General features: G+C 40.3%; 2 protein-coding genes across 3 annotated transcripts in view; one reads left to right on the top strand and one right to left on the bottom strand.

The window, feature by feature from the left end:
* Window positions 1–909, bottom strand: part of LOC139420435 (phenylalanine--tRNA ligase, mitochondrial-like) — a 116806-nt gene extending 115897 nt beyond the window's left edge. Inside the window, exon 1 of one of the 2 annotated variants that reach the window (XM_071170569.1) lies at window positions 885–909. Coding sequence is in view for 1 of the 2 variants with exons in the window: in XM_071170568.1 (XP_071026669.1) it covers window positions 603–708 (106 nt within the window). In the remaining variant the exon portion in view is untranslated. Of the gene's footprint in view, window positions 1–602 lie in introns of both variants that reach the window. The other variant, XM_071170568.1, reaches the window with a different exon arrangement.
* Window positions 910–1126: 217 nt separating this feature from the next.
* Window positions 1127–14795, top strand: part of LOC139420444 (LYR motif-containing protein 4B) — a 59927-nt gene continuing 46258 nt past the window's right edge. The window contains exon 1 of the mRNA XM_071170584.1: window positions 1127–1235. Within this exon, the coding sequence (XP_071026685.1) occupies window positions 1153–1235 (83 nt within the window). The 5' untranslated portion in view covers window positions 1127–1152. The remainder of the gene's footprint in view (window positions 1236–14795) is intronic.

Below are 14795 nucleotides of genomic sequence, written 5' to 3'. Positions count from 1 at the left end.
AGAGGAAGTGTAAGCCCTATATAGTACACCAAATTCATAATAAACATTTACATTAAAGCAGCAATCTGCAGATGAAACGATCAACTCTACCCCTGCCACTGTTTCTGTAAAAAGAAAATCGGTGGGTTGGGGCTGGAGAAATGTAACCACTCACAAACTAAAAGATAGAGCTATGGACTGACCAGCCATGATATTAAAGATTTAACCATGTTTTGAGCCTATACAGCATTTGTTTACATGTACTATGTTTACAAACATTGGAGTAAAACAAGATCATATCTGTGTTTCTGATGGGATAAAACAGTTGAACTAAGCTCACAAGGCATTGAAGGTTATATTCTTCAAGAATCAATGGGTACATATCATTCATTTATAAGTCAAAAAATGGATGTAGTTAACTGCTGATTGCCCCTTTAAAAGACAATATCCAAATGTAAATGATTACTATCATGAATTTGTCGTACTATATAGGGCTAAGCAAGTGTGTGGTTATCTATTTCAAGAAAACCAATTCCTACTCTACAATACCAGCGTTACAGGTGATCGCTAGCTACAGTAGGAAGATATGAATGTCTAAAAAGGTTTACAGTTGTCCACTTTACCTGTTCCTGACATGAACAGAAAATGCAAGACTGGAACTAACTCTAGCAAACTAGTTAGTCTCTTCGTTACAACGGTTTTCGTAAAGCTAACCGCAATGCTAACCATAGAAGCATAGCTATCTGGTTTATGATTGTGAATGGGGTGCCCTGGAAGGTTGAATCATTTGACAATGCCAATGTACCAAAACTCAGACACGGCAGTGTTGGTCATTTACAAAGAAGACATTTGTGTGGGGAAAAAAACAAGAACATTACAAAAAGCACAGCTGAACGTTAGCTCACCTTTTACCACTGTGGAACGGTGGATTGTTTTGAGAAGACCGAAGATATGCCTGCAAAGAATAAGACATATTTACAGTTGTTTTGAAAAAAAAGTGTAGATTACTCGTGAAATATAGTCATTTTCGTATCTTTATGATACTCTTTTATGGTCATCAATCTTAGAGGCTTTCTAAAGCCAAACTGAAAATAGTGATTTTATACTGGCGCTCACTACCCACATTTAATCGAGGTCCTGAGTACGACCGAAGGTCGGAGCGTTTTTTGCAAGATGGCAGCGTCTACAGCCCAGGTGCTTTCTCTGTATCGCAAGCTTATGAAAGAAAGCAGTAAATTTCCCTCTTATAATTACAGGTAAAAGCTTTGCTGTTTCCTATTGTCTGTGTTCTAGCTAGCGATATATATTGTTTAAGTAGTCTCATTGCCGGTCAACATTCTGATAGATTGGGTTGTGTAAAAATTAAATTAGACTTCAACAGAAAACTGGCTTATGTTCATGTGATTCAATTTCAAATCGTTTAGTCGGGGTTGGGCTGTTTAGCACCTTTGGCCATAACCTGCCTATAGTACTTCAAGAGTTCAGACTGGTCTCATAGAATAGACGTAAACAGAAACCACGTTTACATAAACGGTGTTTATGCAAGTAAAGTCATCACATATTTGTCGTCATATACGTCGTCATATACGTCCTTGGTCATACTGTATTAAAAAAAGTGATGGAAACCGGAAGTTTCGGTAAAATGTTATAAATGCCGACAGATGATTTGTTGGTTCGACATTGTGACGTTTTTGTGTCGGTAAAATTCAGTATTCGAAAATGGCGGTGGAAACGCCGTTATGTGTAAATATTTTTTGTCATAACCATAATATCGAAGTAAACTTGGAGTCGCGATTATATGGTGTGTGGTCCTCGCACTACGACTCGGGAAACCATACAGTTTATTAGGCTACATTTGAAATAATTTGTGCTAGGGTTTTTTTTATATATTTTTTTACAAGTGACCAGAAAGGGTCGCGGACTAGTCAATGCTAATCCCTAGTCAATAATGGCACCAAATCACCTGTCTGGAATCTTAAATTCAACACGTTTTGTCCAATATCTCAAGATAGGATGGTTTATATTGTTATTACATTTTTAGGGTTGATGTCAAACACAGATGATTCAAATAAAAGTAAAATGTACATAATATGCGAATAAGGCAGTACAGAATACATAATTACAGTCATTTAAGACTAACGTAAACTCGTACATCGCCTTGGTCCGAACAATTGCCCTTATTTTAGCGCCCCAAAAACGTAATACTTCCAGATCAACTGTAATGTCAATACCATTGTAAAGCAAAAAAAAATAAAACATCTAAAATTTGGACTCATCAGACCAAAGGACAGATTCCCACCGGTCTAATGTCCATTGCTTGTGTTTCTTGGCCCAAGCAAGTCTCTTCTTCTTATTGGTGTCCTTTAGTAGTGGTTTCTTTGCAACAATTTGACGATGAAGGCCGGATTCACCCAGTGTCCTCTGATCAGTTGATGTTGAGACGTGTCTGTTACTTGAACTCTGAAGCATTTATTTGGGTCACAACTCTAATGAGCTTAGCCTTTGCAGCAGAGGTAACTCTGGGTCTTCCTTTCCTGTGACAGTCCTCGAGAGCCAGTTTCATCATCAATCACATGGTTTTTGCAATTGCACTTCAAGGAATTTATGAAATTCTTGAAGTTTTCCAGGTTGACTGACCTTCATGTCTTAAAATAATGATGGGCTGTCATTTCTCTTTGCTTATTTGAGCTCTTCTTGCCATAATATGGACTTGGTATTTTACCAAATCTTCTGTATACCACCCCTACCTTGTCACAACACAACTGATTGGCTCAAACACATTAAGAAGGAAAGGAATTAAACCTTCAATAGTGAACATACTAGCAATATGCTGGCTGTTGATAGTCTGCAAAAAGAAAGCATTTGTCTTGGCTAGCCTACTGCAGCCATGTCTATATATTTTGGAACATGTCTTAAAGGGTGAGTGCCCTATTTTCATGTTCTCTCAATTACATACTTTCTAAATAAAAATGAATGCAGTTAATACAATGCAATTCTAAAGAATATAGTTATGTCTTGGATTTCAAAATGATTTTACACAGCTTTTTTTATAAAGTGCTTTTGGAAGGTATTCAGACCCCTTGACTTTTTCAACATTTTGTTACGTTACAGCCTTTTTCTAAAAATGATTTTTATTTTATTTAATCCATCTAAACACACTACCCCATAATGACAAAGAGAAAACAGCATTGTATTCAGACCCTTTGCTATGAGACAAGAAGTTGAGCTCCGGTGCATCCTGTTTCCATTGACCAACCGTGAGATATTCTACTACTTGATTGGAGACCAGCTGTTGTAAATGCAACTAATTGGACATGATTTGAAAAGGTCTGTCTATATAAGGTCACACAGTTGACAGTACATGTACATTGAAGGTCCCCAAGAATGCAGTGGCCTCCATCATTCTTAAATGGAAGACATTTAGGACCAAGGACTAACTAGAGCTGGCTGCCCGGCCAAACTGAGCAATCGGGGGGAGAAGGGCCTTGGTCAGGGACGTAACCAAGAACCCGATGGTCACTGTGACAGAGCTCTAGAGTTTCTCTGGGGAGATGGTTGTTCTTCTGGAAGGTTCTCCCATCTCTGCAGCTCTCCACCAATAAGGCCTTTATGGTCGAACGGCCAGATCCATTCCTCAGTAAACCAGGATAAGATAATTGAGGCTGCATGCGCATTCTTGTCCTGCAGAGTTACAAACAACTCCTTTCAGAATATAAAGTAGCAGCCTGTCTGTTGGCTCCTGGATGTTGTAGCCTATCCGTCTCCTTTAACTTTAAATTCCGTCTAACGTTGATTAGATATATCCTAACTTTTACCCCACACAGAGGCTCGATTACTGTGGGCTATTGTCACTTTGATTACTTATGATTGGCCAACGACAAGCTTACACGCGCCCCTCTCGTGAAGTGCGAAGAGCAGCCGCATCAATGATAGGCCTACATTTCTGTCTCTACTGCAGCAGTCTCGTTCGGCTCTATATGGGTCCTTATGGAAAAGTCAGTTAAAATGACAATTACCTGAGACCCGTGACATTCATATCAGATCTGACCTAGACCTTTGACCTTTGACCAATTTTGGTCCCGGATCGTGTCTTGGGTATTCTGGGAAAGGTGGATCCGTGTGGACCTCTACAGCAAGCTCTTACAGGATTCTTTAAAGGCCCAGTGCAGTCAAAATACATTGTTTCCTTTTTGTTTTATTATTATTATTATTATTATTATTGTACAACATTTGATGATACTAACACAGTAAAAGTGTGTACACATTTGATCTGTGTTATTTCCTGATAGTTGCTGGCTGTAAATGCAATCTAGCATTAGAATGTACCAGAGGCCACCAAAATAGTGCTAGTTTGGCAACCCATTCTTAACCAGGGTGGGGGCAAGCCCCCACGGAACTCCCTCAGCCCTGGGGAGCCTGGCTGGCTTCTTTTTCAATTTAGCTGGCTACTCCATGTGCTTGTGGAAAACACTGTGGCTGGCAGGGAGCTCGGCCCCAGTGACGCACTGGGCCTTCTGCACCACTCTCTGTAGCACTTTGCCTCCCATGGTGGAGCTGTCACTGGCTGACCACCTTCACCCCATGTTGTGCTTCTGGCACTTCCCTCCCTGGAAAGACGTTGCGCATTTTTGCACTTCCATAAGACATACAAAAACTTGCTCAGTGAATCAGAGCACTTAACGTGACTTATTTTATTGTTGACTTACCAGGCAGAGTTACTGGAAGATGTGGGGGAGCAACTGAATTTGGGGACCCTGAATCTCAATCCTTGGGATGATGTTTTATCGCATGTTCGCTGACTGTTAAGCGTTTTGCAAGGAGAACTGTTGAAATCAAGGTATGGGCCTCCCAAGTTGTAGCAATGAGACAAGCTCGAAAATTGGGGATAAATAAATAAGATATCAAGGTTACGGTGGCCCTATAGATCTCGGGTCAGATCAAAGTACATTTGATATTCACCCTATTTGCTTTGCTGAAAAGCATGGCCCATAATAACACCGCTAGCTTAGATGCCATGTCCAGAAACGTACATCTCTTGCCTACAACATATAGATCGGTGTAAGCATTAAGAAGGGACATTCCACCCAACTATCAGAGCTTAAAGGAAAACTCCACTCTGAAGACTATCTTTTGGGATTTGATTTTATTATTCCACTGTTGATACAGTCCCAATATGCTTTGCATACCAACAAAGTTTTCAAGATATAGGATTTTCAAGGTGCAAAGTGTCACTTGCCACATGATGATGCATCATCATCATGATGTTTTAAAAATGTAAGTGACACTTTGCTTATGAAAGTCCAATATCTTGAAAACTTGACTACAGACATGAAAATAATTTTGGGATTGTTAACCTTTTCAAGCGTATGTTCCAAATATCTCTAACGGTCACCCCAGCGTGAGTTGTTTTATGCACGTGATGTCAGAATGCACTCACTGTTCCAAAATGTGATTGTTACTGAACAAGACAGTTAACACACGCTGCCTGATAATTATCTATAGGCTGTTTGAACTTGTCAATTTCAAATTATTTTCTAACAACAGTTTGAATTTAGGTGTTTTCCGCCGCCTCATTAATTCACATAGAAGTAGCCCATTTCACTGTTGCGGACAATTTATGTTTGAGACTTTACTGAGGCAGACCAACTTCTCTCTTCAAGGAGAGCCCAAGCACTTACCCAGTGTTTCCGCAGATCAAGTATGCAGACATTTGTGCAGTCTTGCACGAACTGGCACATGTTCTGACTGGCACTCGCATTGCCTTCATTGTTGTTTTCCTCACAAATAATAACTTGTGTGCATTCCTATCAAAGTAACTGCCTTATTTTCTGTATATATATCGTGTTGTCGTTTCTACTGTAGCATACGGAGCATAATGCATTTGGGGCAAAAAAGTACTTAGTCAGCCACCAATTGTGCAAGTTCTCCCACTTAAAAAGATGAGAGGCCTGTAATTCTCATCATAGGTACACTTCAACTATGACAGACAAAATGCAAGAAAAAAAATCCAGAAAATCACATTGTAAGATTTTTAATGAAATTATTTGCAAATTATGGTGGAAAATAAGTATTTTTTCTTATTTTTTTCTCATTTTGTCTGTCATTGTTGAAGTGTACCTATGATGAAAATTACAGGCCTCGCTCATCTTTTTAAGTGGGAGAACTTGCACAATTGGCGGCTGACTAAATACTTTTTTGCCCCACTGTATGTGTGGCGCCATGTTCACTCATCTTTCGGGTAAACTTTCAGAAGTGAATGAAGAGATGTGACTCATCGTAGACAACACACCCCCTTCAACTCACAAACAGACAAAACTTATCTTGTCTTATATCTTTGGTTGACGTGAAAAAACAAACATTGTGGCACGCATAAACTACCCATTGGCGGATTACTTCCGATTTTATCGAAAGTGTTCTACTCAATTATTTCAATGAATATTTCAATAAGTTGTTTCTTTAGGCCTATTAATGCAAACTTTAAGTAAGTCACTGAGAACATGTAACTTTGACAATGATAAAATGATTGTGAGGTAAGGGACAGCCAGTGTTTCCATTCATGTCAGTTAGAATAAGGTTGCATTGTGCAACAAAGCATGATGCTCTGTGGCACCGAACAGCCCTGATTAATAATTTAAGGCTTAAAGAGACACCTCTTTCTCACTCTGCTTAAAGTGAAACTGAGTGTTTTAGCAACACATCTAAAAATCTGTTCATATACACCCCGTTTTTTTATTTTTTTTTACATTTTCTGACAAGTGAGCACATGATGACTTGAACATTTTAATAAATTCATAGAATACATAATTCTCAAACATTCTAAGGCATTTGTGAAAATTCAATAGCAATATAGAGTGGGAAAATGGCTGTGTGCTTGGATAATTAATAGACACTGCCATAGATAAAACCTAATAAAAACATCTGTCTTGTCCAGGACCGATGTCTATGCAGACCGGTGCGTCATAGCCAATCAGCGCTACAGTAGGCTTATATGCAAATAAACCATTTATATCACACAGGCCTGTCATCATTCACATTGAACTGGACTGTGTTTTTATAGGCAGTAGCAACAGCACTTCAGGTTATTAGATCGCATTTGCCAAAAGTCACAATACATCTGAATGGATTTCTGTAAATATGTAATTACCACAGGAGTTCCCTTACATTTGTGAACTTCAGTCCTATTGATCAAACCATGAAAAAGTAGTCTCTCTGTTGCCTATGCACATCAACAAGATCAACAGCTAATGCTAGCCAGAAAAAGTTGAGCTAAAATATAACGAAGAAACTCTAGCTAGATAAACTCTCAAACTTTTCAGCTAGTTGGCTGTCGAAATTGTATTGTTAAACGATGGGGAATGGCAGCCTGCCCGTCCTTCTGCAGCTTGCCTGCCAATGCATGCCTGTCCCAACCTACGTAACTGAATGGGAACTTGTCTCCCTGCCTGCCAAATACATTGCCTGTCTGCCAACAAAAAAAAGAGCAAAATAATATTTGTCCAGCCTTTGCTGCTATGCTTGCAGATTTGCGTAATATGCTATGACCCCGAATCAAAAAGCTATAGGTTGTTGTAACTTTTAAACTTCAAACTTGTTTATCCATTTTTGCATTGCATGGATCACCGGTGCAGTTGAATGCTGTATTGCTGTATGGTGCTCTCAATATATTTTAGTTGAGTAGTCAGCCTAGGCTACTGCTCAAATGTTGCTGTAATAGGCCTATATGTTTCTCCTTTGCATGGTGTTTTGTTTTTGGTTAATCATTGTCGAGCTTTAAAAACCAAGGCCAGATTGCAACATTTTAGTAGCTTAGCTACTGTGACCTGTCTGTACACTTTCCTTCTGCTGTCCGCTGCAAACAGAACAAACAAGCGCAGCACAATTTTGAAGTTGAATTCACAGATGCAAGTGCATCATGCTGTAATTTCAGAAAGTAGATTACTTTACTGTTTGGTATTTTATTAGGATCCCCATTAGCTATTGGAAAAGCATTAGCTATTGGAAAAGCAGCAAGCTACTCTTCCTGTGGTCCACGCAGAACATGACAATACAGAACATTAATAGACAACAGCTCAAGGACAGAACAACATAAGTTTAAAAAAAGGCACATGTAGCCTACGTATCAATGCATAAACACAAACTATCTAGGTCAAATAGGGGAGAGGCATTGTGCCGTGAGGTGTTACTTTATCGGTTCTTTTGAAACCATGTTTGTTGTTTGTTTGAGGTATATGAGATGGATCGGAGTTCCATGCAATAATGGCTCTATACAATACTGTACGCTTTCTTGAATTTGTTCTGGATTTGGGGACTGTGAAAAGACCCCTGGTGGCATGTCCGATGGGGTTAGTATGTCTCAAGTTGACTATGCAAACAATTTGGGATTTTCAACACATTGTTTCTTACAAAAATAAATGATGCAGGCAGTCTCTCCTCAACTGTTAGCAAAGCGAGACTGTCATGCATAGTATTTATATCAGCCCTGTGATTACAATGAAGAGACATGCCGCTCTGTTCTGGGCCAGCTGTAGCTTAACTAGGTATTTCCTTGCAGCACTGGACCACACGACTGGACAATAATCAAGATTAGACAAAACTAGAGCATGCAGAAGGTGTGTGGTGTCAAAAAAGCACCGCATCTCTTTTAGGGTGGGCGATATAGCCTAAAAGTAATATCTCCATTTGGTTTGGACAATTCAAGATATATACAGTTGAAGTCGGAAGTTTACATACACTTAGGTTGGAGTCATTAAAAATAGTTTTTCAACCCCGCCACAAATTTCTTGTTAACAAACTATAGTTTTGGCAAGGCTTTGTGCAAGACACAAGTAATTTTTCCAACAATTGTTAACAGACAGATTATTTCACTTATAATTCACTGTATCACAATTCCAGTGGGTCACAAGTTTACAATACACTAAGTTGACTGTGCCTTTTAACTGCTTGGAAAATTCCAGAAAATGATGTCATGGCTTTAAAAGATTCTGATAGGCTAATTGACATCATTTGAGTCAATTGGAGTTGTACCTGTGGATGTATTTCAAGGCCTACCTTGAAACTCAGTGCCTCTTTGCTTGACATCATGGGAAAATCAAAAGAAATCAGCCAAGACCTCAATAAATTGTAGACCTCCACAACTCTGGTTCATTCTTGGGGGCAATTTCCAAATGCCTTAAGGTACCATGTTCATCTGTACAGACAGTAGTATGCAAGTATAAACACCATGGGACCACGCAGCTGTCATACCGCTCAGGAAGGAGACCCATTTTGTCTCCTAGAGACGAACGTACTTTAGTGCCAAAAGTGCAAATCAATCCCAGAAGAACAGCAAAGGACCTTGTGAAGATACTGGAGGAAATGGGTACAAAAGTGTGTGTGTGTGGTATGTCAGTGTTATTTATATATATTACACACACAGTAAACCAAGTCCTATATCGACATAACCTGAAAGACCACACAGCAAGGAAGAAGCCACTGCTCCAAAACCGCCATTAAAAAAGCCAGACTACGGTTTGCAACTGCACATTGGAACAAATATGATACTTTTTGGACAAATGTCCTCTGGTCTGATGAAACAAAAATAGAACTGTTTGGCCCTAATGACCAATGCTATGTTTGGAGGAAAAGGGGGGAGGCTTGCAAGCCGAAGAACACCATCCCAACCACGAAGCACGGGGGTGGTAACATCATGTTGTGGGTGTGCTTTGCTCCAGGAGGGACTGGTGCATTTCACAAAATAGATGACATGAGAATGGAAAATTATGTGGATATATTGAAGCAACATCTCAAGACATCAGTCAGGAAGATAAAGCTTGGTTGCAAATGGGTCGTCCAAATGGACAATGACCCCAAGCATACTTCCAAAGCTATGGCAAAATGGCTTAAGGACAACAAAGTCAAGGTATTGGAGTGGCCATCACATGCCCTGATCTCAATCCTATAGAACTTTGTGGGCAGAACTGAAAAAGCATGTGTGAGCAAGGAGGCCTAAAATCCTGACTCAGTTACACCAACTCTTTTAACCCTTTCACACGTACCATCATACGGGTTAAAGAGAAATGTGGCTGGGTCTTTCAGCATGACAATGATCCCAAACACACCGCCCGGGCAACAAAGGAGTGGCTTTGTAAGAAGCATTTCAAGGTTCTGGAGTGGCCTAGCCAGTCTCCAGATCTCAACCCTATAGAACATCTTTGGAGGGAGTTGAAAGTCCGTGTTGCCCAGCAACATCCCCAAAACATCACTGCTCTAGAGGAGATCTGCATGGAGGAATGGGCCAAAATACCAGCAACAGTGTGTGAAAACCTTGTGAAGACTTACAGAAAACGTTTGACCTCTGTCATTGCCAACAAAGGGTATATAACAAACTATTGAGAAACTTTTGTTATTCACCAAATACTTATTTTCCACCATAATTTGCAAATAAATTCATAAAAAATCCTACAATGTGATTTTCTGGACATTTTGTCTGTCATAGTTGAAGTGTACCTATGATGAAAATTACAGGCCTCTCATTTTTTTTAAGTGGGAGAACTTGCACAATTTGGTGGCTGACTAAATACTCTTTGGCCCCACTGTATGCCCACTACAATCTATGCAAGAATCGGAATGCATGATTTATCACCGGTACTTGAAAAACGTGAATAAAACAGTAAATATATCAATAATTACCGTAACACTTTCTTATAGTGATTTATTGATACAGATGGCGCGTGCAGGCAGTCAATCACGTAACCTCTCACTCCCACTCTGAGACATTCTGTGTTTATGTATGTATCTAGTGAGCTAAGCTGTAGCATTAGCAATGTCTTTCAGAAGGAGACAACTCACAAATGTGGAAATTCTGGAGATTTTTTTAAATCTGAGGAATCAGTCAGGAATCACATTCTGACAGTGACAGTGAGGAGCTGCCATTGAGAACCCTGAATCTGAGGACCCCTTGTCCACTGACAAAGTCCCAGTTCCCTTTGAAGGTGATGGAGGCAGCTGGAAGGCTGCCAGCCATTTCACCCCTCCTGGCCCTGCTGTTTGCTTTGATGAGTCCCAGTCTGGAGTGCAACGCCCCTTGCCATTTCCATCTGAGGCAGAGTGCTTCAAGTTGTTTCTGACAGAGGAGCTGGTGGGAGACATGGCAGAGACCAATCGCTGTGCCTTGGAGCTACAAGAGAAGAGAGAGCCAGGAGTGAGGGGGAAACTCGCTGAATATGTGACAACCACAATTAGTGAAATATATACCTTCCTGGCAACCGCCCTTCTCATGGGGATAGTAAAGAAGAACTCCCTAAGAGAATATTGGAGCACAGATCCTATGTTTGCAACTCCCTTCTTTGCCACCCTCTTTTCCCAAGACTGCTTCCTAGTTCTGCTGCGATGACTGCATTTCATCAACAATGCTATTGCCATCCTAAATGACCCGTTATACAAACTAAGAAATGTCAACAGCTGGCAGTAAAGTGGCATGACAAACACGACATCATGTCCTCTCCACTGTCCATACAGCAACCATGTCGGCCACAGGGAAGGTGGACCACCTGACGGAAGAGAGAGAAATCAAACCAGACTGTGTGCTTGACTATAACCTCAAATTGGGAGCAGCGGATACATGATAAACAGCTTTGTGGAATGCACTCAGAAAATGACCAAGTGGAATAATAGATTATTAACTATGACTGCAATGCAGGCAACAGACGGAAAATGTGAACGTGAATGTGTGAATGTGTGAATGTGTGTGCAGGACGGGAGAAGAGCAAATGTCTGCAGACTTGAACTGCACGAACAATTGGGAAGTGTTTGGGGAATTTTGTCTGGGTCAGAAATGTCAAAAAAATTGATTGGTCCGCAAAAGTAAAGATTATGACTTTTTATGTGAATGAATGAGGAACACACCTCAATTTAAACTTTTGTTAGAAAATAAAAAACTTGTTAGAAAATTATTTGAAATTGACAAGTTGAAAACCGCCTATAAATAAAAACAGGCTGCGTGCCTTGGTTTGAGGGCAGCGCTGATTAAATGTACTGTTGTGTAACAATCGCATTCTGGAAAGGAGAGAACGTTCTAACATCACATGCATAAAAAAACTCACACTGGGGTGACCGTTAGAGATATTTGGAACTCACGCATGAAAGGGTTTCAGTGACTTCATTAGCTGTGGTTTCTGATGCTTATATGGTTGACTCATCAGCGTACATGGACATGCATGCTTTGTTTAATGCCACTGGCAGGTCATTAGTAAAAAATTAAAGAGTAGAGTGCCTAGAGTGCTGCCCTGCGGTACACCACACTTTACATGTTTGACATGAGAGAAACGTCCATTAAAGAAAACCCATTGAGTTCTATTAGATTTCCATATCGTTGATTCAGAGCTGAGATTGAAAAGCCATAACACACGTTTTTTTTCAACAACAGGTTATGTTCAATAATATCAAAGGTTGCATTGAAATCTAACAGTACTGCTCCCACAATTTTCTTATTATCAATTTCTTTCAAACAATCAGTCATTTGTGTCAGTTGACTCGCTTGTGCGTCCTATTCGGCCCGCGGCCCTTGTGCTTGGCACATACGCTAGCCTATTAGTCACGTTATGACTGATTTGTGATCATTGCCTTTGCTAGTTTGATTTTGACATTCCCAGCCTTAGTTAGACGTCCATTTTTGCTCAAAATATTTAGTCATTGAAACAAACAGTGCATCCCGAATGTGTAGAGACAGCAAACAATGTATCAGGCCAGCTGTGATTTACAACCTTATAGCAATGTTTTTTGGACTACCAAGAACTGTATTGGTGAATTCTATTAATCATGCATTAAACTGCATCCATCTATTCTGCCAACAATGCCTTACTGTATGTCATGGAATTTTTTGTCAAATTGAACCCATTTTTAAAACCTATCTTTTTGATTTTGTAGCATAAACTAGGAATTTTATAGATTTTACTTATGATTGTCCGTTTGTTTCATCTGCAAAGCAGTTAAGACGCTGTCGGTTCCACTTTAAAGTGTGTTACGCCTGGTTAGGGATCGTGTAATAGACCTAAAGTTGCTGTTTTAACTTCATGGTCAAAAAACCTAAGCCAAGTATGTCCCCAGACAGTGCTTCAAATTGGCTGCAGCAATATCACTGCATTCACAGGCAAACGTGGAAGATAAACCAGAGGACGCATGAGAGGCTGCTTTTCGATTCTCACCACCGCTCATGCATTACCAATGGTGGAAACTCACTCCAGCATGGTGGAAACTCACTCCAGCCGAAGCGTAAACCATTTCAACGCTTTCAAATCCATGATGGGGAGTGTTGAAGTGCACAATTCAGGAGAAGGGGATGTAGGCGAGCCTTGTGAGAGCCATAGGGAAAGACTGTGTGAGGTGGGCAGAGAAGGAGCGAGTGGGAGAGGGAATAACATGAATGAATAGCAGATGTGCTGAAGTAAGAGAAAATATGAGAGAAAGGGGGTGGTTGGGGAGCGGGAAACTCCAAGAGGGTCTCGGAGAGAAAGACTGAGAGGGAAGGTAAGACTGAGATGGGGAGAGATGAGATATTCTGTGAGGGAGAGATGTAGACTTTATTGCAGACACACTGCAGAATATGAACCTTATCAAAGCAAGGGCGGACTGGCATAAGTAGGTCTTGCGTTATTTTTAACTTTTCCCCTGTGGCTTCCAGCGCTAACACTGTGCTAGTGTGGAGTTGTTGACAAGTCATGTGCAGCTGTGCGATGGCTCTTATTCATCAAGCAGACAGTCAAGAATTAAAACCTTGAAAAGATGTGGCTAAATAAGTGATCATGGAAAGCCACCCTTGTGCTACATGGAGTGTTGTTCTCTGTGAAATCTCTACACATCTGTCTGAGCGTTTCCCTGCAGACATGTTTGAGGGATTTGAGTGCACCAATATTCAGTCATGTTTACAGCTAGAAGGTAGAACCCATGTTTTCTCTTCAAACAGTACAGAATGCTGTATGCCTTGTTTGGCTTTGAGAACACCTTTGTCTATTGTTATTGGTTCATATTTAGTATGTCATTTCAAAGCAAATGTTTTTTCTCCTTGTTTTCTTTTTCATTCCTCATTGGGAGAGATGTATCTGGAGAACACTAACCACTGCTTCATACTGTAATGTGGAGCCTCCCCCAATAGTGATGTTCTGTCAACTCTAACATCAAGAATACTGCACATCGGTCTGAAAAAACAACAACAATGTTAATAATAAACCCTGCCGTTTAGGTACCTACAGGACATTTGGAAAGTATTGACCCCTTCACATTTTGGTACTTTCCAGCCTAAACATTTTCCTCATTAATCTACACAATATCCCATAATTACAAAGCAAAAACATTTTTTTAGAAATGTTTGTATAAATGTAAATATAAAAACACCTTGGTTGCATAAGTATTCAGACCCTTTCCTATGAGACTAAATTTAGGTCACGTGCATCCTATGCCATTGATCATCCTTGATGTTTCTACAACTTGATGGGAGTTCACCTGTGGTAAATTAAATTGATTGGACATGATATGGATAGGCACACACCTGTCTTTTATAAGGTCCCACAGATGACAGTGCATGTCAAAGCAAAAACCAAGCCATGAGATTGAAGGAATTGTCCACAGAGCTCCGAGACAGGATTGTGTCAAGGCACAGTTCTGGGGAAGGATACCAAAACATTTCTGCAGCATTGAAGGTCTCCAAGAACACTGTCCTCCATCATTCTTAAATGGAACAATTTTGGAATCAACAAGACTTCCTAGATCTCGTCGCCCGGCCAAACCGAGAAATCAGGGGAGAAGTGCCTTGGTCAGGGAGGTGACCAAGAACTCGATGGTCA

Source organism: Oncorhynchus clarkii, chromosome 11 (assembly GCF_045791955.1).
Source record: "Oncorhynchus clarkii lewisi isolate Uvic-CL-2024 chromosome 11, UVic_Ocla_1.0, whole genome shotgun sequence".
In the NCBI taxonomy this organism is placed as follows: domain Eukaryota; kingdom Metazoa; phylum Chordata; class Actinopteri; order Salmoniformes; family Salmonidae; genus Oncorhynchus; species Oncorhynchus clarkii.
The sequence above is the reverse complement of the archived record's forward strand: the minus strand, read 5'-3'. Positions and strand labels throughout refer to the sequence as shown.